The 25488-nt window shown below is 41.7% G+C and overlaps 2 protein-coding genes across 2 annotated transcripts; both read right to left on the minus strand.

The window, feature by feature from the left end:
- Window positions 1-11529: 11529 nt before the first annotated feature.
- On the minus strand, window positions 11530-15665 carry LOC142029502 (myelin P2 protein). The gene is made up of 4 exons (XM_075024358.1): window positions 15487-15665; window positions 13798-13970; window positions 13438-13539; window positions 11530-11798 (listed from the first exon to the last, which is right to left on the minus strand). Exons 1-4 carry the CDS (start codon window positions 15557-15559, stop codon window positions 11748-11750), a joined length of 399 nt encoding a protein of 132 aa, XP_074880459.1. The 5' UTR covers window positions 15560-15665; the 3' UTR covers window positions 11530-11747.
- A 5931-nt stretch (window positions 15666-21596) lies between these two features.
- Window positions 21597-25095, minus strand: LOC142029503 (fatty acid-binding protein, adipocyte). Its single transcript, XM_075024359.1, has 4 exons — window positions 24917-25095; window positions 23477-23649; window positions 23146-23247; window positions 21597-21823 (listed from the first exon to the last, which is right to left on the minus strand). Exons 1-4 carry the CDS (start codon window positions 24987-24989, stop codon window positions 21773-21775), a joined length of 399 nt encoding a protein of 132 aa, XP_074880460.1. The 5' UTR covers window positions 24990-25095; the 3' UTR covers window positions 21597-21772.
- Between the last annotated feature and the right edge of the window lie 393 nt (window positions 25096-25488).

The raw sequence follows: 25488 nt of genomic DNA on the forward strand, positions 1-25488 counted from the left end.
GAGCACATCCTTCTGTTTGGGTTAACAGTAGAAAAATAGAAAAAATAGAAAATACTCTTCTTTTCACAGAGAGCCTTTCTTCTTTCACTTTGAATCAATGTCAACTTTTTTATGTGATTGAGAGCTAATTCCTTACGTAAGTGTCTTGGGAGACAGATTGTCATGCTGACTGAGGTGAAAAAGAAAAGCAATGAGCTTTCTGTGAGTTCAAAATGCAAACAAGTCAATGCAAGATATTCTGACCATGGGTTCTTTACAAAATGACAGATACAAAATTATTTTCCCCTCTCCATCTTGACACGTGGCTCCTTTCGCCTGTCTGCCACAGCTACCATTCACTTGTGGTGACCAAATTGTCCTGTTCCAGTTTCTACCTGTATGAATGTGACTAGACTGTCCTTGGTGAGTCTTCAGTTGTGAAAATGATACAGCAAAAGTAGTTTGCCTTGCTGTGGATGCACAAACTCAGATCAGATCCACTCGACAAGATGAGAGAACAGCAAAAGGTGTGCTGATGGTGGGGGAGAGTTCATGTTGTCTTTCAGATCTAGTCTGCTTTTTCCAAAATGAGCATCACTTCCCAAGTGCTGTGATTAGCAGCTAGCAGTGGTTGCATGTTACATTTTTGGATATTCACCAACTTAGGTACTGTAGTTTGGTTATGCTGGCCAGGGAGTGGACACAAACCCCAATGGAAATAAGTTCTGATAATATGCATGGAATCCATTTTGCAAAGAGGAGTGTGCAGCCTGACCTCTGTGCAAGAATGAAGTTTCTCCAGCCTGTGGAAATTGCTTGCATTTACTTCAGAATCTCTCTCAGCTACAACCAGTGAATCCCAAAGGAGCAATTCGATTTTACTTCTTTTTCTCCATTACTATTTAGCTGCCATACAGCAGTAAATCTGCATTCTTAGGAACATGTGTGATACTCTAGCTCCTTGTACCATAAGCTCCTTGGAGCAGAAACTGTTCTCTGTGTTAGCAGAAGCTAACACAAAGGGTGCTAGTCCTGGCTTCATTGTATTGCTGTGTTGGGTTACAAATGTCATCCACTTTTAGCCAAAAGATCTGATAACAAACGGCTCTGCTTTCATATTGCTAGCAAACAAGATAACCCTGTCAGATAAAGAATCCTTTTCAGGAATGTTCTCTTAAATTATCATCCTGTATTTATTTCTTGTTAGTGGAGGTGCTAGTCACATCCAGGAGAGCAAATATGAACTTATTTAGAGAAAAAGCATCACACATTTTAATAGAGAAGAGTGTCTTTCTTATAGAAGTTGTAGATGAAGTCCCAGAAGGGATGAAGACCTGTCTTACAGTCTATGGACTGATATCAAATAAATAAGAAAAAGAAAGCAGGTTTGTTTCAATTAGTATCGTAGGTTATAGCAATTGACAATAAATCCTGTTGAGTCTTTTTACTTTTCCACAGCCTCTTACTGACCTCACTTTTATGAGACTCTATAGGCTTTTTGTAAGACCAAAGACTAGGCATATGTCATACAGAAGCATCAGAAGAAAAGTCTTAAGATGTGAAATGATGTACTCTTGCTATGCCTTCAGATTCACCTCTTCCCCATAAATCATTGCAGAGGAGTCAAACACAGTAATTATTGCATTTTAAGCTAATGGATTGCTTGGGTTAACTAAGGAAAGGAAACTTATCCTCTCTTCCTACCTCATATTTAGATGTTAAAGGGGACACCTCAGTTTCTCTGTCTTTTGGCCATGTTCTCTCTTCCTCACAGCTTGAGAGACTTCTCATAAATTTGCAAGATTAAAAAAAGTTATAGCTTATCAATGGGTTTGTAAGCAGTAGGAATACATCAACTCTATGTGTGTGTATGTTTGTTTGTTATGAAAAGGATATGTGTGGAAAGGAACGTGAATTACAAAGGATAGTGTCATCGTTTATAAGTTATTTCCTTTAACAAGTACTTCTATTCAAATCCAGATGGTGCTTGGAGAATTTTTTGCTACTGAAAAAAGAGTTCCCTTCCTCTTGGCTGTGGCTCCTTGCACCACACCTGGGAGTGACGCTGGTCACATTCCTGTTGCCTGGCTTTGGGTCTGAATGTTCCACCATGTTATCATAACGTGGATGCTCAGCTCAAGTCCCTGAGGTGATGTTCCCTTTTTCTCTGGGACATAAGCAGCATGCTGTTGTTGAACTCTAACACCATTTCTGTGTTTCACCCTTTCTCCATCTGCTGAAAGTACTCTCTGCAGACTTACCAAGAGAAGGGGAAGAAAAAGCGAAGACTGCTCGGGAGAGTACTGAGTAATTTCCTGATTTAATAAATAAGCTTGAGAATCTTGTGGCTATTTTCTGTCACTATTTTGTGAGTAGAAAAACTACAATATTTTTAGAAACAAATGAGGAACAAAGATTCAAAGTTAAGTTTTGCTTCCAGCATTTTGAGTGTTTGTCAGATTCATGAGAGTCTCCTGGGAGCCCAAATGAGGTTATGGCAATACAACAGCATATTGTTTCATTTAGTTAAGAAGGACCTTTTAGCTTCCCCCTCCCAGCCTCCCCACCACCCCAGATTCCCACACATATTCCTAACACTACAATTGCAAACAAGATGAAGCTACTTTCAAGTTAGGATAGGAAACTAACTGGAAAGCAGCCATCAGTGCTGCCCAACTGCTCAGCCCAAGAAGCAGGGCAGGCTGTCAAATCCATAGAAAGAGCAGGAAGCAAGGCAGCAGCCCGCACGCAGGAGCAAATGAACTGACACTACCACACTTAAAGACATATGCCTGTATGTGATCAGGACCACGCTTTCACATTCGAGTGGATGGAAGCAGGTCACCTCTGCTCATCTCGATAGATGATCTTCAGTCATGGTAACAGAGTTGATCCTGTTTAGAGAACATGGATTGAACCTTCCAGATGGGTATCATGGTGTGTCGTCTCTGGCACACACTCAGAAATGTGGGAGGGTTTTCACTGCATCACCAGCACACCACCACTCTCCAGCTGGGTGCTCCTTGGAGGTCTGCCACCAAAGAAAGCTCAGCTGCAGACCTGTTAGCCAAAACAGTGGTGAGAGCTACTAAACCTTCAGCTCAGTGAGCTGCTACATCAAGTACTGGACAATAACATATATCCCTTAACAGTCAGTGAAGAAAAGCAGATGCTTCTAAGCTGTTATTCATCAACTAAAGAAGACATTTAAAATAGGTCAGCTAAACTGTTTCCTAAAGGTGCTTATCATTCTCCAAGGACTATATAGGGAGGTATTTCAAATGGAGATGCCTACGCTGCACTGAGAGGATCAGAGGCCAGGGTTCAAGAGGAGAATAGTGCTAAATTCAACAGTTCACTTAGACAAAGTAATGTACATGTTAAAACTCATTGTTAAACCAGGGCCTGACTGAGGAATGGAAACGGGGAAAGGCATGGCTGAGTCACAGAAGGCAGAGCAGGGACATCTGTTTGGGGTTGCTGAATTCAGTTGCCCCTCAGAGGTGAGGCTGCCGCAGCTCCATGCCTCAGGTACACTCAGCAGCAAGGCTGAGTTTGTCTTCCCAAAAGGCGTGCGTGCCCTCACACACATGCTGTGCATACACCTATACGTGTGGCCAGCCACACAGACCAGCACAGACTGAAACACTCAGCGTTCACGCAAGCACAGACAGATCCTGTTCTCTTTCCCTCTCTGCTGATCGAGACGAAGGTGCATCAGTGGGAAATTAAGTTAAACCAGTTATTCAAATAGCTATGGAAGATGAGGAGTTAGAAGAAGAGGCAGAGGATGGCTAGTGTGGACTGTCTGTCTGGTAAAAACAGACGGGGGGACAGTGTACTGTGAGCAGTGTGGGTTGCCAGGAGGAACAAGCTTGAGCTATAGGCAGAAAGGAGAAATGATGTGCTTTAATCCCCTTGTGGTTTAAGACCACTCAACTAAATGTTGTGTAGGATTGTTTTTGTTTGGTGGCTTTGGTTTTATTGGCAAAATAGATTCAAAGACAGTGTTTCCACCAGAGCAGGATGCTGCAGGCTGCTGGGGGAACCCTGCCGAATCCCTCCCTCCCCAGCCTTCCTGGATAAGGCATGGATGTAGTCAGGCAGCAGAAACTGCGCTTGCAGCCTGAGTGTGGGCACATGCCGGACCTCTGCCTGTAAAAGGTGAAGTACTGGGGGTGCTCTGGATGGGATCTTGTGTGGAGGAGGCAAAGGGGCTGTGACTGCTACCTGGAGCACAGCATGGTCGGGGGGTATGGAGCCACTCAGAATGCCATTTTTGTCTGGGCTAATTACCATCTTCAATGCTGGGTGTTTTTCAGGAATGATGATTTATTCCCCCAGTGCCTGGGGATAGTCCCCCATCAGTCCTTCTAGGTGAGCTGTGCCACCAGCAGGCACCCAGTAGATACGCAGCAGTGTTTGACAACAGCATAGGTGACTATGAATTTGTCTGAGCAGCAAGAAACAATATCTTGGCCGTTTTCCTTATCACTTTAACTATTTTTTAAGATATTCATTCTGATAGCACAGCTTTACATCAAAGACATAGATGATATTGACACCCCTATGATGACCACCAAGAGCTCTCAGGGTGGGTTCCAAGCTGGTTTCAGATAGAAGAGGTGGTGTTGATGCAGAGTTTGAAAATATCTTTAGTCCTACATGTCTTCAACCTGTGACTGCCAATCCTCAAAGGGCTCACAGGTATCATACAGGCAACTGTTGTTTTGGGAATCCAGATCTGGTGCTATTATACAGATTTCAGGAAAGAATTCTGGCTTGAGTACAGTTAAAATTAAGTAAAAAAGCACATTCTTCCACTGTTTTCACAGGCTACTGTGAATAATCTGAAATTTGTATCCAAGAACAATACAGCAATTCTTCGCTGGTCCTAGAAAAGCTTTGGGAAGATGACACTTGATCACCATCTGGTCACTCCCTCCATAACAGTGACAGCGTGAGAAGAATAGCTTTCTCAGGAGATACAATGTCTTCACAAGCACTTCAGCATTTCTGAAATGATAACAGATTTAAGATTTTTTTTTTTTTTTACTTATTTCAGGTTTTCTCTCTCTTTCTGTCGTCTTTTTTTCTCTCAAACTGTTTAACATCCAGCTGCTTATATACCTTGAGCAAAGGAGCATCTTGCAACAATATATTTCAGGTGCAAGCAACTTCAATCTCCTATTTCATATGACAAATCAGTTGGAAACTGTAAGTAGTAGAATGAAATCAGGAATGTTGTTCATGCTCTGAGTAATCTACTCTTTGGCTATAGTTCTTGTTCAAATTGCCTCTTTTTCTTTATGTACTGAGCTGTTGACCTATGAGAACGTGTACTGGGGAAGCTGAGGAGAGTTGCACTGAATGGTGACTCTCATAGCAGGCACTGCGGAGGTAAGGTTAGTCTCAGCTACATCGATTCCTGGACAGTTTCACTGTTGGAGAAGAGTAGTCACAGCAGCTTGGTCCTGTGTCACTGGCTGTGACAAAACCGTGTGTATTAATGGATAATTCTGTGTGCGTGCATGTCTCTCTGTGTGTGTGTAGATCTACATATATTGCACATCTCACCTATCCAAGGAATTTGGTGTGTCACTACACTCTTCTGTGCCCTTGACCAGTCTCCCTTCCCTGAATACCTTCTCCCTAGTAATTTCATGCTTCCATTTAGAGCATTTTAAAGCCTCATTGCTTTTCTCTGAACTCTCTCCATTGATCCAATCACTTTGCACTGCATTACACAGAACTAGGCATGATAGCGTGCATCCTGGAGGTTTTACTAGTGACAAGCAGAGCATGCAGATAACCGCGGCTTGCTGGCTATCCTCCTGACTGTGCATCCCAATATGAGGTTTGCCTTTTTTTCAGTAATGCCATGTTTGCCACTCATTTTCAGTCTGTGATCCACTATGAACTCCCAGTGTTTGTACCAGTTCTTGCTTGTTCTCCATCTGGTATTTGTGCTCCTGCTGATATCGCCTCGTGCATTTTTCCCTCTTAAATGTCCCCCTGGCTGTTTCAAACTATTTCCTGAGTTTGTTGAGATCGTTTGAATTTGAACCCTGCCATCCGGTATGCTTGCATTTCCTCTCATCTCTGTACAATCTATAAATAACATCATGGTTATTACTGAGGAGACTGAATAGGACTGGACCAGCACAAGTCCACTTGATACCTCCTTCCACTTTGACAGTGAACCATTGACAGTCCAAGTATGGTTTCTGCATCAGTTTGTACCCCTTCTCTGTAGCAGCAGCTTAATCTATCCTAAATTTATAGCATGTTTATGAACATGTCTTTGGGTTTACTGTAAAAGCTTTATGGAAGTCAACAGAAGTGACTACTACTGCTGTTCTTCCATCCATAAGACTTGTCACCCTGTGTAGAAGAACATGAGATTGGTTTGAAATGACTTATTCAGATAGGGCCCCATTCTTTAAAAAACATGGAAGGGAATATAATCTTAAAATTATTCCTCTTCCTTGACACAAGTTTTCCAAAGTCGTTAGCTTAGACTATAACGATTGCCTCTTTATTTCACAACATGCTCTCTGCCCAACTGGAGACAGAGCCAGGATAAACTGTGATGATGCTTCTTGATTACATCAAAATCCCCAGAAAAAGGAAGCGCCAGGGAGAGCCTTAATGTTGGTTCCTGTGCCCCTGGCCAGAGGACTCAGATCCTATCTGGAAAGCACAGACATTTATGTACCTAACCTTTCTTAATCTGACTGCTCTATCTCGTTAACTTAAATGAAAACATTTGTGTTAATTGGGTAATTAGGGGCCTTGAATGTTATGTCTTACAGTGTCAAATTGCTTTGTAGTCTTATTTTTCCACTGTTCATAAAGAGAGGAGGTTTGTGAAGGAATTAGAATTCCTTTTAAATGAATTGGCCTGTACAAATCTGTAAGAGTCAGTAGGCTATAAAACTCTGAACACTATACGGTACAAGATACAAGAAGGTGGCACAAAGCCATACAAAGCTATGACCCTTGCTAGGAGATTCTCTATAAAGAGGCTGAGGGCTCCACCTTCACTGTGTCACAGATTTTTTTCATAACAAATGAGCAGAACTTCCAAGTAAAACATGCATATGTATTTTAGATTTCAGCTCTGGAAATTCATGCGAAGATCTGAGAGATAAATGAGATTGTTGTTGGCATGTATAAGTATTGTACAGTAGCTAGATACATTAAATATCTCTCCTTTCTGCTAATTATGTCTACAGATTTCCCAAAGAAACCTTAAACTCTGTCAAACTTGATATAGGCCGTGCTTTAGCTGGCATGTGCCACAGCTCCACTGTAGATGTCTCCTCCTGTAGCTTTAACTGTGACACCATGTTTATAAGCTTGAAGGACAAGATCAATTCTTGTAACGTTTTTAACCCGATTGCTGGCAGAGGAGCCTCTTCTAAGGAAGTCTTATCCACAAGAAAGTGTGCCAGCAAGTGTGTTCACTTGGAAGTGAATAGAAAACCCTTTTCCCCCCCCTTACACTTCTCACAAATAGTATGAACAATGCTGGTGATCACATTATAGCAAATAATATGAAAAATACTTCAAATAAATACTTTCAGTTAATACTCCACTGAGGACCTGAAATTAAATCTAGCTGTAATCCATTCACCCCACCCTTCCTAATCCCCAAAGCATGGCATTCCTCCTGATTTTACTTTTAAAAATTTTCATAACATTTGAGGAAAGTATATTTAAATACTGATTTGCTACTTGAAAGGTAAAAAGAGCAGTCTCCTTTGAAAATACTGTGGGAATGGTGTCTAACGCAGCTTTCTCTCTTTGTAGTGTCTCAGGGACTGCATTATTCCCCATGTTGTTGTGCCCTTTAGTCCAAATAACATCATTTTCTTGTGCTTCCCATCTGCAGCACGATGGCTAATAGCCAATCACAACGTTTTGCATTGAAATGGCAAGGATACGCTCTAATTGCCTCCCTAACAAAGAGCTTGATTACATCCAAATTCCAGGATTTCTGAAGGCGATTTTTTCATGGCATCAGCCTATTTGTTTCTGACTGATTACCCCTTCAGTGCTAACCTTTCACTCCTTTGTATCCCAGACATCAACAGAAAATCTTTAATCCAAAATGAAAATTAGGGAAGGTAACAACATCTTAAAAGGCACAGTGGAGCAATTTCTGTACAGCACAGTGTTAATCAGCATAACAAGTTGTTTCTCTGAAAAAATGTGGTAAGTAGTGAGGACTTCTTATGAAGTGCAATTGCTTTAATAACACAGCCTAATCCCCCTCCACAAATCTTTGCCATTTCTTGAATTGCTCAGCCATATGTTTGCTGTCTAGTGAAACTGTCCTAATAGGTGACAAGGTTTTTGTGTGAAACAGCAGCAAAGGCCATGTGCTGGGCCCTTGGATGGGTGTGAATTCACTTTGCAGGAATACGGTTGCCGCCAAAATGAACTTGCCTAAAACAGCCAAGGGAAGTTCAAAGTTGCTACCTAAGATATCAGCAAGGACAAAGATCCCCTTGCAGGAGAGTCAGTGTCTTTGCCTCTCCTCTCTGCTCCACTCTGTGTGGAAAACACCAGGGTGCAGGGTACAGTATCCCAGGTTTAGCTATACATCACCAGGAGATGCCTTCTATCACAAATTGCCGAATTCCGCCCAGTCCAAGGTAACAGCTATGGTATCCGGAGTCCAGACGCAGCTTTTATTTGACTTCAGTGCTCCCTGTGGTACACCAGGGCTGAGGCAGGCTCTTGTCACGCGAGCTTGCTTTTCCTGCCCCGGGAGACATCAGGCAGGGCAGAGGCAGGCAATGCTGGCAGGTCTGGAGCAACCGGAGGATGAATCCCCACGCAGGCGTTTCCCACCGCCTCGGGAGATGCAGGCGAAAGGACGTGAGACGGAGCCTTACAGCACTCACAGAAAGAGCGCCTGACGGGAGAAGAGTGTGAGTGTGGCCCTCGAAAATCAGCTAGGTTTCATTACCTGGGGTGGGCACGAGGTCAGCCTGATTGCTTTAAGTAATGCTCTTTATATGCCAGCATCAGGCTACTGATATTTCCAGATTAAGTGCATACACAAGCCAGGGAAATGGCAAACGCACTTGTTTCTTAGTGTGAAAGCACAGCTCAAGACACAGGCATCGTACCTCAGTCTAGATGTTTGTTCCGTAAGTATCTGTCCCATGAAAAGTTTAGGAAAGAAGAAAAACTAATTTACAGTAAGACAAAAAAGACCTTGAGACTACACAATTCATATTCCCCCTAAAATCTCCTGGAGACACCAAGGATTGCTTTACAGACACCAATATCCCAAAGCGCTCTATTTCTGTGCTGATTTGTACCACCTGCCCTATTGTTTTTGCCTTCAACACTATCAGTTCTGTTGCACTTTTCCTGTTTTGGAAAGTCTCCAGCTCTCATGACATTTTTAAGTGACCTTTGTATAGAATGAAAGTGCCAAATACTAGGCTCCTAATAGCATACCTGCATTTAGTTAGGAACTTAAACCCCCGAAGCTATCATTATTTTAATTCCAAATCGCTGGAAAAATAAATGCAATTAAAAATTCCATAAGGAGAAAAGGAGAGAGTTGGGTTATGTCACAGAAAAGGAGAAGAGAGTAAATAAGTAAATGACGACTAGGTGAGCAGTCCTTTGTTTTTTCTTTTGTTACTGTTTCCAGATCTGGAAAAAACACAGTTTGTACCAAAGTGAATGTTTATTTCCTTTTCTCAAGGAAATAAAAAGCTGAACACTGATATTTTATTGGAGAGGAAAATTTTCCGTTTAACCTCAGAGAAGCATTTACAGGTTGCAGCAGGAAAAGCAAAGGAAATGCAGAGCTTGTTTGCAGCAGCAACTACTCCTTTGCCTGTGGCTCAGGGGTGGGAGACAAGCTCTGCGTGAAAGTCTCTGATGACTTCCACCTTCCCAGAGCCGGGCCGGGGTGGGCAGCTCCAGCAGCCTTGCTGGGAGCACGTCATGCTGCAAGGGGAGGGAATGAAGAAGCTACAGAGCAAAAATCCAGATTCGTAAGTCAGTTTCAGGCCATGACAGATTCTGAGCTGTAAGAAATACGTTTTCGGCTCTCTGTTAAGAGTCTAGGAGAATAAACTGGAAGCTCGTGTACAACAGTTCTCGCTGTTATGACAGTTCTTATGGAAGCTTGGTGGACAACCTTCACTTAAAATATGTAATTACAATCTGTTTGCGAAAGATGATACTAGGGGTATATGCTGCATCCATTCCTTGTTACAGTCACTGAGGACTTGGAGTCACAGAAACTCTGACACTCACAGAGGTGAGTTTTAATGGTAAGGCTGAAGATGGGGAATTTGTCCCTCCACGTAGGTTACAGACCAGGATAAACTCTTCCTTAAAACTGCTGTCCATAAATCTCACAGCCTTCTCTCACAGCTCATGTTTTCTAGGATTCATTCTGTTTGCCTTCTGGCAGCTGCCTCCAGTGAGTCTGCATCTACATAAAAGTGTATCCAAAGCCAGACCCAGTCTCTAGCTTTTCCAGTGATGGGTAGAGAAGAAAGGTGACCTTTACATTTTGCATTGACATATAATATCCATCTCTTAACTATCTGTTCGGCCACACCAATTTAGATTATGATGTTCAGGATCCCCCTCAGCCTTGAGAATTTGTGTTCTTGACTGTAAAACTAGTAGGCAAAGGTTCACATCAGCACTGCAGCTCCTAACAAGCCAAAATAAACACCCGGGCCTCTCACAGTTGTTTTAACCCCACCAAGAAGGCAGGGAGAGCCCTGCATGATGGCGTGGAGGCAATGACAAGGGATTAAATACTCCCCTTCATGTGGTTAGCATGACTGTTGTAGTGTTACTGAACACTGGCTATCAGAGGCAAAAATTAATAGGCTGCTACAGTGCTTTTTGATTAAATATATTTCCAGAAGTCTAGGTTTGGTTTATCTGTTTTTTCCTTAGTTAAAAGCAGAGTAAGTGCGATGGGAGGAATGAACAGCTTAGATACTCAGCAGGACTTTGGCAGCAAACTCTACCCAACAAAATCTCCTTCGTGCGCTTAACATTAAGCACATGCGTACATGCTGTGCTGGAAGTAGACTGGATTGCTAAGCACTTTCCAAAATGAAGCCCTCTAGCCCTGAGATTTCTGCGGTTCATTCACACCTGCTCCACACTTCGTTTCACAGGTCAAGAGCTCTTTTGCCAGAGAAACATGGAATGTGTTCTGATAATTTTTTCCTCTTCCAAATACATGGCAGGATATAAAAAGTGGTACTGAAAGAAGTATAAACAATTTGGGATGAGACTGAAACAATGCTGTGGTAAAACCATAAGGCTGAAACAGTAAATCATACTGAAAGTCAAAAATTCTGGCGGTAAAGATGATCTTCCATATAGGAACTATTCAGCAATAAAATCTTTTACAGGAAAGGAATATTGAATCCATGAGATGATAATTTTTACACATATCAAGGAAGCAGTGTTAACCCTCTCTCAGAGGCAGATCAGTTGTGTTTTACCATTTTACTCAGAAAAGACCTTAAACATTCATGTGGAGACAAACACTCTATTTTATGTGTTGAGAAGCTTTTATTGGATCACCACAATACTTTGGATTAGTTACACTATGGCTCTGAAATATGAAATTATAGTGTAGTCATTTTCCCAATAAAAGGAAATAAGAAAATAAAGAAGCACAGTGCATGAGGCTTTGGTCACCCAACTAAGCCAAGTTTTAAGAGCCAGTCCTAGTCCAGGGCAGAGAGGGAATTTCTTCACGCTCTTTCATAGACTCTAGTGCAGACAACTCCTTTCATGGCACATTCCTAAGGCACAAAGGAAAATTAATATAAACCTTTTGCTGAGAGCAGGCATGTGTGCTGCAGTAACCTCTGAAGTCAGTGAAAATCCAGACGTCATGTTTTACATCTTTACATCTTTACATAATTTTTAGAGCAAACAGCAAAGCTATTTTTATATTGCAAATGGAGTGGTTTCTATTTTAACATCTTCAGACTTAATTAAGTGGCATATAATGACAAACAGATTGCAAAATTAGGCTCAGCTTCCAGAAACAAATTTACCTTCCTTGGTATTGTTGCTGGCTTGACAGAAATATCAGCCTCACCTAGTTTATTATACCATGGCCCATGGACACATCCCATTTTACAAAGTTTTTTTTGTGGAAGCAGAAGTAGCCTGGGTAGTTCAGAGGTCAGGCTTGTGGCCTAAAAAACTTTGCACTTATGAGTCACAAAATATTCCTCCTGACCCTCTCGCCCCAGTGGCCTTCAGCGGCTCCTGGTGACTCACAGCCACAGGACGTGTGTGACAGAGGCAACTTGACATTAAAAAAGACCTCATGGATCTGCAAAAGATGATGCCTCCTCCACAAACCTGTTTGAGGCAAGGGGCAGACAGCAGGATGCCGATGGAAGATGCACCCTACCTCTCTGCTTTTTGAAGATGGTTTAATACTTAGAAAAAGTTTACACAGAAATGCAGCCATGAGGAGATGCAAATCACCCTTCCAAACGTATGAGAGCTTAAAACAAAATGCAGTCAGAACAAGCTAGCATGTAAAGGCTTAATGCTGCTGATTTCAAACGAGGCACCAAAATTAGTTTGGCTCCACTCTTTAAAAACTTTACTGAACAAAACCTTTCTTTCACTCAAAAGTGAAATCTTAATTTTAGTAATGATCCTTACAGCTGGGGTCCCTAAAGTGTGTTATCACCCTGGCTTGGCCAACCCATGGCTTTCACATGGCTGCTGGAGAAAGGCAGGTTGAATGAGGGGTGAGGGAAAGCCAGCATTCCCCTGCCCCTGGGAAAGATGTGGTTCCCTCACGGCAGCGGGCATTTTGGAGGAGCCATCAGGACCTGCCAGTCCCTGCTGCAGGTCACCATGGAGGCAGGCGTGGGCACAGAGGTGCTGCTGGCTTTCACACAATAAACCTCAAGCACCTGCTTAGTGCGCTTGGCATGCTCATGTGGAAAAAGCAAACAGAAGTGTGTGAATTGATGGTTTTTAGTGGAAATAGATGTGTGAAAAGGTGTAAAATCAGTTTTCTAAGGTGGACAGGATTTATTCCAAAGATAGGAAAAAGGAAAGAGCCCTTCCAGGGACAGCAGTACCCAACTTGCAAATTTTTATTTGCATTTCACAGGTTTCTGCTATTTGAAAATCTCATTTCTTTTAAGAATATATAATAATCTTGGGAGCAGTAAATATTCTGCCAATTAATGGTAGCTCTGCTGACACAGTCACTTTAAAGACAATTTGCTCTATGGAACGATATTTATTTCCTTCCAGCTTGTTTGCTAAGCTTGGTTCCCTTTTTGTCCCTCTTAATTTATCTCATAAGCCAGAGAGAAAGCCAAAATTGACAGTCTATTTAGACAGAAGCAAACTGAAGGCTGCATCCTTCTGACCTTTATCAGCATACAAGGAGTGTGAACTTACCACCACCATTTTCCCATCAACCAGTCTTCTCTTTATCGTGCTCTCTTTGCCATTCCACTTCTGCACTTGCACCAATGCTCCTTTCTCCAAGGTTACAACACTCTGCAAAGGCCAAGAAAGAGTTTCAAACTGCAGTCTGAGCTTTGCAGGTTAGAGCAGCGATTCACTTTACGTTCAGCAAAATCCACATTCTTGGCTAATGACACGCTTTGTAACATTAGTTTCAGCACCATACTATTTCTTCTTCAATGCTTTCTTTGAATAGTTTGGAAAACTCTAGTGCACTAGGGGGCTAGGAAAAACTCCTTCTGGTGCTGTTCTAGGACGTCAAGATTACTCAGAGATCATCAGACCCCTTACCTTGACTTTCCGGTCATCTGCTGTTGTTTCATCAAACTGCTGGCCCAGTTTGAAAGAGATCGTTGTATTTTTGAAGGTGCTTTCAGTTCTGATGGTTACTATGTCCCCTTTCATACTGATGATCACATCAGGCTTTGCCAGGCCACCTAGTTTCCGGGTAGCCAAGCCCACTCCTAGAAACCAGAAACAAATCTATAATTACATTCTAGCAAGCAAGAAACTCAGTATCCTTTCATAAATCTTCAGTGGAAGAATAAGGAACAGTTCCTTCTTGAATACTCTAATGCCTGATTCAGATGAGACACTAATTCTTCAAATGAGGAAGTACTGCGTTCAGAGGCTGAGGCCGCCCCAGTTGATAGAGTGCACCTTCAGCAAGAAATAAAGATATACATGAGTATACACTTGCGTACATTTAGCTAAGAAGAAACAAAGATGGTTACAAATCTACATGAATTTGTGTAGCGATAGAATGGGTAGAAAAATTCAGAGGAATTGTCTGTTCCTCATAAAAGCTTGCAAAAATCCTTTTTTAAAAAAACTCTTGACAAATCTGAGAATCTGCACTTTTGTTAACCAGCTCCATGGAAGAAACTGGATACTGAACTGCCAATGTGCTGGTGTTTGTTCATTAAAACATAGTGGAGATTGGGCAATTCCTAGGTTGCTACTAACGTTCCTTAAGGATCGTTGCATCTAAACGTCAATGAAAAGTACAAGTATGAAATATAAAAAATGTTGAAGCATAAGAGCAATGAGCTGCAGAGAGCTTCAGGGAAAATCCCATGTCAAAAGCCTTTTATATTGCTTAGTGCCTTTCAGTCCAGTTCATTGTATACAAGTTGTGAGGTCTGGGGCAAATTAGAATGAAGGCCACTGATGATGTATTGCTGTTTTATAAAAGCAGAAAGGGGATAGCTGTAGCTATTGCCTTTGTTAATGCTAAGCTATGCTCAGATGAAAAGATCCGTATAAAAGGGTATAAAGTTATCTGTATAGTATAACACTATTTGCAGTAATTATTCTATACTGAACACTTCAGATCTTCAGAAAAATATCTGTAGCTGGACTTTCATCCCACATTTACTCTGGTTAATTAATTAACTGCAATTCTTTTGTTATTCAGTTTAACATTTCAAATAAAGGGAATTAGTGTCTCAGTGAATCATTTATATAGCAAAAGCAATGCTGTAGCTGGCTGTCTGTGGACTTGCTATATAGGAATGAAGCCAGCATTAAAATGAAAAACAATGCCTAATTTATTACATTCCTGGCATTCTTCAGTAACAGATAGATTCATTCATAGGATTTAGACCTCTGAAACCAAAGTGTCATGAGACATCAGCTCCATTATATATTGTAAATTATCACAAGTCACGAGTTTAATGGTGCAGTCAAGAGAAATATAAAAAAAAATGCTGCATCTCCATAGATTCTTCTCATTACAGAAAAATGAATTAGATCAGGTCAGTTCAGCTAGACAGAAGTAATTTATTACAGTAATTCAGTACCTACCTTTCTGTTTTTCCATTTTAGATGCTAAAGGAAAGGAATTAAATTACGCTAGAAAAGTAATTAAAGTGCTTTTGTGGCCAGGAAGAAGGCACCATCCATGAGCAAAGCATAAGATGAAGCATAGACATTCCCAAAGGAAACTTAAAAAAGAAAAAACCAAAGAACATTTCTCACCCAGTTCTTTCATATAGTCATCAAAATTTTCACTGGAGACGAGTTTCCAGGTTCCCACAAATCGGTTACACATTGTACAGGCTTTGCGAGGCTGTGGTCCTGCAGAGAGAGGCAGTGGCCACAGCAGCTCTCGGTGGGGGTCAGAGAGACTGTGTGCCCGACTCAGACCTCGCTGGCCTCCTTTTAAAGATGCCCCATCCCTGTAGCGGTCAGGAGGGGCCAATAGGAGAGGCAGTGCCAGGGCAAGACAATGTGCACCTTGTCCAAGGCAGCCGTATCAGTACCAAGGCTCCGGGTGATGCCTGCCTCGGCTTCCTCCACTGAATAGATCAAGACACTGAGGGGCGCGTGGGGACGGGGACGTCAGCTTTCCGCTGCATCCGCAGAGCAGTCAGGGGACACTGCGGTGGGGTCTCGGCAACACGGAGCCACCAGGCACAAGACCACTGGGTCCATATGAAACTCGGCTCTGACTGTCCTCCCAGTGCCATTCTCCTGCTATCACCCTATAGACTAGACTAGGCTAGAGTAGACTAGACTAGAATATTTCATCTGGAAGGGACGTACAACAATCATCTAGTCCAACTGCCTGACCAATTCAGGGCTGACCGGAAGTTAAAGCGTGTTATTAAGGGCATTGTCCAAATGCCTCTTAAACACTGACAGGCTTGGGGCATCGACCACCTCTGAAGGAAGCCTGTTCCAGTGTTTGACCACCCTCTTGTTAAAGAAATGCTTCCTAATGTCAAGTCTAAACCTCCCCTGATGCAGCTTTGAACCATTCCCATGCGTCCTATCACTGGATACCAGGAAGAAGAGATCAGCACCTCCCTCGCCACTTGCCCTCCTCCGGAAGCTGTAGAGAGCATTACCACTGTTGTCACCTGTGTGCTAGTCAGGTAAATGAAAGCCACGTGGATTTGGGGGAGGAGCTATCACGAAGCTGCTATACATAGTGTTTTGTTGTTGTTTTTTTTTTTTACTTTCATGATTGATCCTGGAAAGGGTCTGTATGTTTTATCATTTAAAGGCAGAAATGAATTATACTGTTCTGTTTGCTCCCTTTGCATCAGAGCAATGATCCCAAGCTGGGGGTTCTTCCCTGTACATACCCCAGGCAGCACCACAAAGAGAAGCAGCAGCCAAACTTTACTGCCTCTCTTCCACAACAGGGCACGTTCAGAAGATCAGTGCATCGGTGGAGATTAGCTCTTGTGCTTGGCAGGTGGATGGCATGAACCATCCACGCTGAGTCATTAAAAGGCTTATTCTCAGTTCAAAGTCACTTGGTGAGAGGTAAGCAGGTTTACTGGATTGGGAGGAGGGCATATAGTGCTCTCTTTTTGCCTTTCTGCCCCTGGGTAGTTTGTCTGCCATAGAGTTAAGAGCAGATTTAAGCAGCGCAGTCATATAAGGTGTTGCATTCAAACATGTCCTACTATTGTCAGATTTCCTCAAGTTTCCCTTCTCCCGTGAAGAGACTCCGCAACCTCCCTGGGTCCATGTCTGCCTTGTGCTGGAGAGCCCAGAAATGGACCCAGCATTCCAGGTGTGGCCTCGCCAGTGCTGAGCAGAGGGGAAGGATTATCTCCCTGAACCTGCAACATTCCTCCTAATGCAGCCCAGGACATCACTCACCATCTTTGCCACAAGAACACACAGCTGGCTCACGTTCAACTTGGTGTCCACCAGGATCCCCAGGGCCTCTTCTGCAAAGCTGAGTTTGAAAGTTTGAAAAGTTTGAGTTTGAAAATTCAAAAACTTTTTAAAAGATGTACATTTAGAACTATTGTCTTGTGGTTAGTGAAAGCCAGACACAAAGAACAAATCCATAAACCGTATGTATATTTGACCAGCAGGAATTTAAAGCATTGTAATTCAAGACACCTCAAACTATCTGAAACTATTTAGTGTAAGACCACATCAACTGTAATTCTGTCCTTCCTCTTCCTAAACTATCTTCCTGGGGAAAATGATTACTTGCTACTTTGAAGGATTAGATGGCATCTTTCTTACTTGTATGAATAATAGTTGCCTGTTTGTCTTTTTTTTGCAGGATTACATTTTCTGGGTTATGACCACTTACAGGGGCTTTTCAGATCTACATTGTAAGGGAGGTTGTGGGACCAAATTTCTTCTGTTTAGGATAGAAAGAGTGAGATGGAGCTGATGCTGGGCCAAGGAGGGTGAGGTTTGGGTCTCATCTTGAAATCTATCATATGCAAGAAGGGGCAACATGCTTAAACAGTAGAACAGTACAGCCCGAGCACTGAAAATATTGTAGTCTTTGGGTTATACTGGGGTTGTGGGGAAATAATAAGGTCTTAAGTCACAAATTTTGGTTGTATATAAAAAATGTTTTTATCCCATCAGTCATAACATCAACAAGGGTAAATTGATTAGAACTTCCCATTACTGCTCAGGTCTAATGACAGAGCAGTGTAAGGAAGGAAAGTCTAGAGTGACTGAAAATGAAAACAAAGTAAAGAAAAACTCTTTCTCTCCCACAGTAGGAAGCAGATGCTGTATCTGTAATGTGTAAATAAATGTCAGTCTTTGAAGGTGTTGGCCACACAAAGCTCTTCTAAAGCAGAGATGCATTATATCACATTGTGTCTAAAGAATAGCTAGCTCTTTTATCCATTCCCTGGAAATGAGAAAGCTCCTTCTAAATAAAACTATCCATTATTTCTCAAGGAATAATATAAAAATATTCTACCGTTGCTCCTCAGGCATTCTTTGTTCTTTCATTTAATTGTCTTATCCACATAAAGGCACTTTAACAAGACGAGGCTGGTGCCTTTGGGAAATAAAAGATGATTGGGACGTTGTAAAATCAGGCCTAAAGAAATTGAAGAAGAGCAAATTAGTCAGAATAGGACAGCTATACTGCAGTACCAGTAACCTTAAGAACAAAAGTGACAGAGAATTATTTATACAGACAAAACCCCAGTCTTAAGCAGTCTCAAACAATGTTGACATTGCTAGCATCTATCTCTTTGTCACTAAGAAAAATCAGCACTTTCATTTAAAGGATTTACAGTCTAGAAAGAAGAAGAGCAGGGAATTATATCTCAGTAGAACTAATATCCGTGGAAACCAATCTTTTCTTCAAGTTTAAAGGAAAAAAATTGTCAAGGATTGTGAGTACATGTGAGAAGAGGGAGCTTTGATTCCCCTTTTTTGCTTATGGTTGGGGTAAAACAGGATTTGAAATCAATGCACTTGGAGATTGTGAAGCAGCACTAGAGATAAAGGTAAAAATTGGTAAAAATAGTGAGCAAAAAAATGTAAAGAAACTGTTTAAAGAAATATGGAAAATAAATTCATGGCAATTTCTTTAAAGGAAATATGATATGGGCAAATTCAGTGCCAAAAAAAGTCTAAATTAAATTCCTAGGAGAGTGATGAATAAAACAGAGATAAAAGCAGAGAACAGAGGCCAAATGACTGCCTCGCTGTGAGGACACCAAGGATGTTTTAACACTGACGCTACGGAGCCGAGGGATCGACTCCGAACATGAGGCCAGCACTCTGCCTCTTCCCAATTGCTACACTGGAGGGTGCAAACAGCCTTTTGTCTCCTTAGCTGGGGCATCCCACGCGACCAGACCAAGACTGCTGGGGCCGAGGGAACGGGTGACAGCTCAGGGCAGACTGCAGAGTTGGGTGCTCTCTGGGCTTGACTGGCCAGGACGCAAAAGCACTCAAGTTCTTTCCAGGGGAAACAAAGAGTTAAAAGAAAACCAGAAATATAACAGAAAGGACAAAGCTTGGAAAAAGCCTTGCTTCATCCTTCTCCTGAGCTGCTAAAAATCTGTGGGTGTGAGTCCCCTTTCCCTCTTGTCATCCAAGAAACGTGTAAAGGAGTAGTGAGCGAATATGCTAACAACGGGCAAAGATCTCCTTCGCTCAGCACTTGGGGTGCCTGCTGCGATAAGCGTGTTGCCCACGGGGTTTGTAGGGGTTTGGTGACATCCTCCTGTTTCAGAGAGGAATGCTATAGGATGGTTTCTGATTTTTGGAGAACAGTTCAGCATTACAGAAAAGAGAGGGGCCCTGTGCTGCTCTACAGGCAAGGACAAGACACTGATCTGCTTTGACCCCTTAGAAATGTGTGCTGTCACCTTCATCCAGGCCTGAGAGCACACACCTTTTTTGCCAGAGAGGAATTATCTCCATTTATTCAAGAAGTCACAAGGCTTCTGCCTTTTTTAGAGAATAAATTTTGGCCTTCTTCAGAGAATACATTTCAGACATGTTCGTATTCCAAGAAAAGCATCACTAATATTTCATTATAGTACTGGCCCTGTTAAAGTTTATAGACAGAATGTCACTTTACTGAAATTTCCAAAAGTTGAAGTTTTAAGTGGATTGATTCATTCACAAAGTCTGAATTCATTCACCAGGTACTAGAATAAATGGTGATGCTTTCAGAGGAGATTACCTGCCTCTGAAAAAACAGGCTGTGAATGTTACAATTGTAACTGCAGGCTTTATTAAGAATATAGGATTTCTGGAAAATAAAGGCTGCTGTATGTATATTGGAATATTGGAAATTTGACCTCTGAAATATAGTATTTCCATATCTCTGGACAATGGGATATATTTAACTATGGGCTGATCTTTAATGTCTATATATAGCTTATTTAAGTCAATGTTGCTGCTTCTTATGATCATCTCTCCCATGTAGGTTTTCTGTCACTTAACTGTAGTTTTATCCTGGCTTTTGCAAATAATTTTGGTTCTTGTTAACTGCTAAGTAGATTTAATATTGTATATATGGGGTACTCTGAAGCATACTTTCTTCCCCTATGCAACTGCTGTTCTTTAGGCTGATGAGATTTCACAACCAATGAAACCAAGGTAAAAAGAGGAGAGCTGTTTTTTCATGTTTTTTTTTAAGATTTTCTGCAGAATTTACTGATAGTCTTTTGGAACTGCTCTTAAATGACCCCTTAGCTCATCCAGAGTGTAAAGTCCTCCTTTTTCTTTTCCCCTCTCCAGTTGTATTAATAGTGCAGAAACTTGGGAACAGTCTGTGTCATGCAGAGGAAAGTTCAAGTGTATGAGGTCTCTGCTGCTGGCAGTAGGGACTCAGCACCATTGCCTCTGACAGCTGACCTCAGGAATGTCAGGAATATGTGGAATTTGGTTCACAGATCTTAATTGCAAAGCTTGAGATATGCTCCTTTCACTGTTTCGTGGTTACTGCACACATTTTCAGACCCTTCTTGTCCAGGTTTTCCCTGGACTTCTCATTTTTTTTGTCCTCAGTTTGAGTCGTCCCGGGTGTAGAAATCAGGCCTTTCATGCATGCAACGTTTTGAAATAGGAAGCCAGGCTTAAGGACAGTAGAAGTTAGTTCAAGAATAAGAAGTGTTGAAAACCATAGTGTCCAAAGGGCTTTGCATCTAGAGAGGCTCACATTTCCAAGACCGATCTAACCTAATGAGCTAGCAGAAAATGCATATAGGAAATAAAGTTTGTACCACTAGCAAACTTGTACAGGCTTTTAGTAAGCCTGAGAGTACTTTTTAAGCTATGATTCTTAACTCAAGCCTTTTTGTCTAATCTAGGACAAAAAGAGAAGTTAAAGGACATTAACAAAATAATCTGAGAACTGCAGCAGATGCAATTCACACTTCAGGTGGAAGAGGACAAGATCAAGCCACTTCAGATGATCCCTGGGTTTAAAATTGTCGGCATTTTTGCAAGGAGGAGATGCCTGGTTCCCTGCTCACTTTGGAAGCCAGTGCTGGGCATCCGCAGTAATTGCCCTCCTCCCTGCCCCAGGAACAACACCCTTTGCTCAAAGCCAAGAAAAGCAGCCCTGTTATTCCCCTTGCTGTGCACAGACTCCTTGCAGCGGGTAGCCCACACACAGCGCTCACCAGAGGATGTTTTTGTGTCCAGGTCTACATCTATCACTGTCACACAACAAGTGTCACTCACTGGATCATCTCTGATCCTCTTTCCACAGTGAGATGGGTCAGTTACCGAGCATGGTACTAGTTCTCACATGATACTTTCCCGCACAGCACCCCTGCCCATGTTGCATCCCCCCCAAACCTCTTTCTGACAAACTCCAGCACAAGCACAGGTTGTAGAAAGCTGAACATTTTATTGAATAGCCACAACAAATTAGACTAGCTGTGTGTAACTGTTTTGGGATGTATCTGTAAAAAGTACAGTTCTCTTTAAAACAGACTTGTGGAGTTTTTCTCCTTCGGTTAAGTTGTTTTTCTCCAGCTTTAAGCATTAGTCCTGTGTGAAGATGGCTTCTTCATGCTTTTTCATAAACTCTTTTGCAGGTAACGTTATTCATGGTGCATTCCTGGAAAGGAAGGCAAATTTAATCAGCTTTTAACTCTCACTAAATGTTTGTTAGTCAGAAGGTAGAGAATTACTTATCCATTGGGAGCTAGTATAAGAAAATATTTGCTTTTCTGCTCCTCTAAAACCAATTGCCAAAACAGTGAAACTCAAGTTCGAGAGCTTCAGAAACAGAAGTCTGAAATACAAGCACAGGACTGAAAGAACATTATAGGACTGCTTCAGCCACACCCAGGAGATTTCTAATCTCCTCTTAAAAACCTCTAAAGAAGGGTCCTAGGACTTCTATGGAGGGTGATTGGACTCTGGAGCTGGGCATTAGCCTTTTTTCTTTCACCTTTTGCAGCTGTGGTTTGTCTTCTTCACACACGTGTGCACAACACATACCCACACATACATACACACAGAGTCCTACACAGCTTTCAGACTTGCAGCTGCTGGTGTCAGCCTCTGCATGTTAGGCTCTGTCCTCATCTATTTTTCTGTTAGACCAACTCCGTTTTGTTCAATTTTTCTTAATGAAGTTGTTTTTTAAAACTATTTCTATTTATTCTCCTCTGGTCTTTATCCAAAGAAATTTAAATATTAAAGTTATGGACATACTATTTTTCTCTAGGGTAGGGCAGAACACTTCAGGAATTTCATGTATGTGTATTGTTTTGTAGCATGTAGGAATCTCAGCTGCCTTTTATGAACACAGTTTTAGTCCCCTCCCAGATTCTTCAAAGTGTCTTTCCTAAAACTGGAGAGCAGTGCTGGGAAGCCCCATGCTGCAGGTGGGCCTCACTGGCACCAAGTCAAGCACAATACACTCTGACCAGATAACACCAATCAACAGAGCTTGGATACAGGTTTCTTTTTTTTGCTATAACATCATATTATTGACACAGTTGTGGGTGATCCATAGCACGGTTCCCACAGAAGGCTGTTGAGTCTCTACTGGAGATGAACAGGAGCATTTTGCATCAGCACAGAGCAGACGCACTTAACACAGGCTTTGCTAATGCTTCCTCTATACTGTTCAGGGCTTAAAGATTCTGATATGTAAAAATTTCCCTCACAGAGTTGTTGTTTTTTTCTCCCTCCTCTTTCCTAACCATATCTTGCTATGAAAGTAGAACAGGCACCTCCATACCATTCCATAAGTTTAACGGCATTTCAGTTTTAATATATACTCCACACTCATTCAGAAAGACTTCTCACGAAGTGCACAGAGCCCTTTCAGATGCCTTCACTCGCTGTGTTTGAATCCAATGTAATATACCTGCCAAACATGAATTCTGTACAAGGAATTCAGTGATTAAGTAGCAAAAATGAACTCACCACCACCAGGTTCCCATCCACCACTTTTCTCTTTATGATAGTCTCTTTTCCGTCCCACTTCTGCACCTGGTTCAGTATGCCATTGTCTAGGGTTATGACGTTCTGCCAAAGAAAAAAAAAAAAAAGCAAAGTGTGGCTGTTTCATCAGGGTGCTCTGGACTGAAGAGAAGACTGTCTCCATGTCCAAACAGCACTGACACACAAAGCCTCCATAGCACTTTTACCTTTGAAGGCAGCATTTCTACACTGGATGTTAAAATCACAACTCCGTCCTCCTGCTCCCACATCCCTTTTGAGACATGTATTTGTAAAGTGCTGGGTTTGGACTCACCTTTGTTTTTCTGTCATCTGCTGTGGTCTCATCAAACTCTTCACCCAGCTTGAAAGAGATCTCTGTATTTTTGAAGGTACTTTCTGTTTTGATGGTTATCACATCACCATTGATGCTAATAGTTACATTGGGCTTGGCCACACCAGCCATTTTCCTGGTAGCAAACCCCACACCTGTAAATGAGACAGGGCACTATGAAATTTTTATCTTTACTCAATGTTTTTCTCTTATTTGTTGGGGAAAAAAAAAAAACCCACCTTCAGTGCTGATTTCCCTATTACTTTCTGAATTTTTTATTCATTCTATGTTGCAGAGGTTCTTTTTAACATCTCACTAGCTTGGTATGGTTATAGACCAAGCCGGGTGGGATGACATAAGGGAATTCTCTGCTCTGACATTGCCAGAATAATAAAAGCAATATTTTGAAGACTGAGATAAGATTTTAGCAGTAGATATTTGCACATAGACTTGTTTGAAATAGCTGCAGTGGTTTGTACACTAACTTGTATGCTAACTGTATCTAAAAGTAAATAAGCAGAAATACATGACAGTTTCTAAGCCACAAAATCAAACAAACAAACAAGAAAAAAAAAAGAAAGCACTTTTTATATTTATCAGTGGCTAGGGTGAATAAAAGGAAATGATTAAGAAATAGCTGGCAATGGTCACGTCCTGAGTAAAATCTGGGGTAAAGAGTAAGAGCGCAAGAGTCTCACTGAAAGCTGTCTGAATGCTGCATAAATCTCAGTAAGTATTTTACCCCTAATCTCCAAATAAACCCCTAGCTTTTTGGCATGTACTGATCCAATCAGTCCAAGTTACCCCATACCTCAACCCCACTAAAAGAATGTGGAATCCTTTTAAAGCACAGTTTTAATTCTAAGCAAGAAGTCTACGCCTTTAGAGAAGAGTGTTATCCCTCAAATTTTTTGCAAGTATCTGCATGAATCCATGCAATTTTCTTTGTTAATACTCACTGGAGGCAGCTACAGAGTTTCATTCACTATAATAGCCGTGACAATTAATTGGTCTCCTAGTCCAGTAGCAATATAAAGAAGTTTAGGTGTATTGCCTTTAGACATAGAGAAGCTTGCTGCATTCTACCATTACACTGTTTTGTATGACCAAGGATAAAAGGTAATGCACACAAAATATTGCAGTGCCGTGTTTTACTTCCATTTATAACACTACTAAGTAGGCACGCATAGACTTAGCTTACCTGAAACTATTCCTCCCAATCAAAGTTATTCTACATTATAGGAATTTGACACCACTAATTCAAACAGCCAAGTTCTCCAGTTTAAGACCATCTGATCAAAATAGTTGGACTAAAACCCCCTTGGTAAACAGCATAACCAGAAAAAGCAAGTAAGGAAAAAAGTTCAAAATCAGCATTCCTTCCCTGTCCCAGATACAACAACTGCAGATAACAATTCTCACCCAGCTCTTTCATATAGTCCTCAAAGTTTTCACTAGAAAGGAGCTTCCAGGTGCCCACAAACTGGTCACACATTTTGTCAGGCTAGAGAGAAGTCTTCCACAGGATCAATCAGAAATGCAGGACAGGAGGACAGTATGAGCTCCAGGAGATCAGGAGTTATCTTTAAAAAGGAGCCTTGGCCACATGATGCTCTAGGATGACCAATGAAGAGGGAGTCCCAGTGCCCAGTGTTTTCCTTCCTCCCCTACCCCTCCTTTGCCAGTAGGTCATAGTGCTATTATTCATATGCCCTTACTAGCACAAAGATCACTCTCTTGTTTTTATTTAATTATTTTTGTCATTCAAGAACACTTCACCCTAAAGGCAAATAGTTAAATCATATTGTCTTTCAGAAGAAAAAGGAAAGCTCAACTTACAGAGGATTATGTTCTCTCCCATACCATTTCTGTCGGCCTTATCAAATGGACATAGCTAAAGTCCTAGACTGTAAGATCTGAAAAGCTCATTGGGATAATTTAGTTTGCTTTCTGCACCCCTGCAGTCAGAGATTTTCTCCAGAGAGGCACAGAAT

Source organism: Buteo buteo, chromosome 3 (genome assembly GCF_964188355.1).
Source record: "Buteo buteo chromosome 3, bButBut1.hap1.1, whole genome shotgun sequence".
Taxonomy (NCBI): Eukaryota; Metazoa; Chordata; class Aves; order Accipitriformes; family Accipitridae; genus Buteo; species Buteo buteo.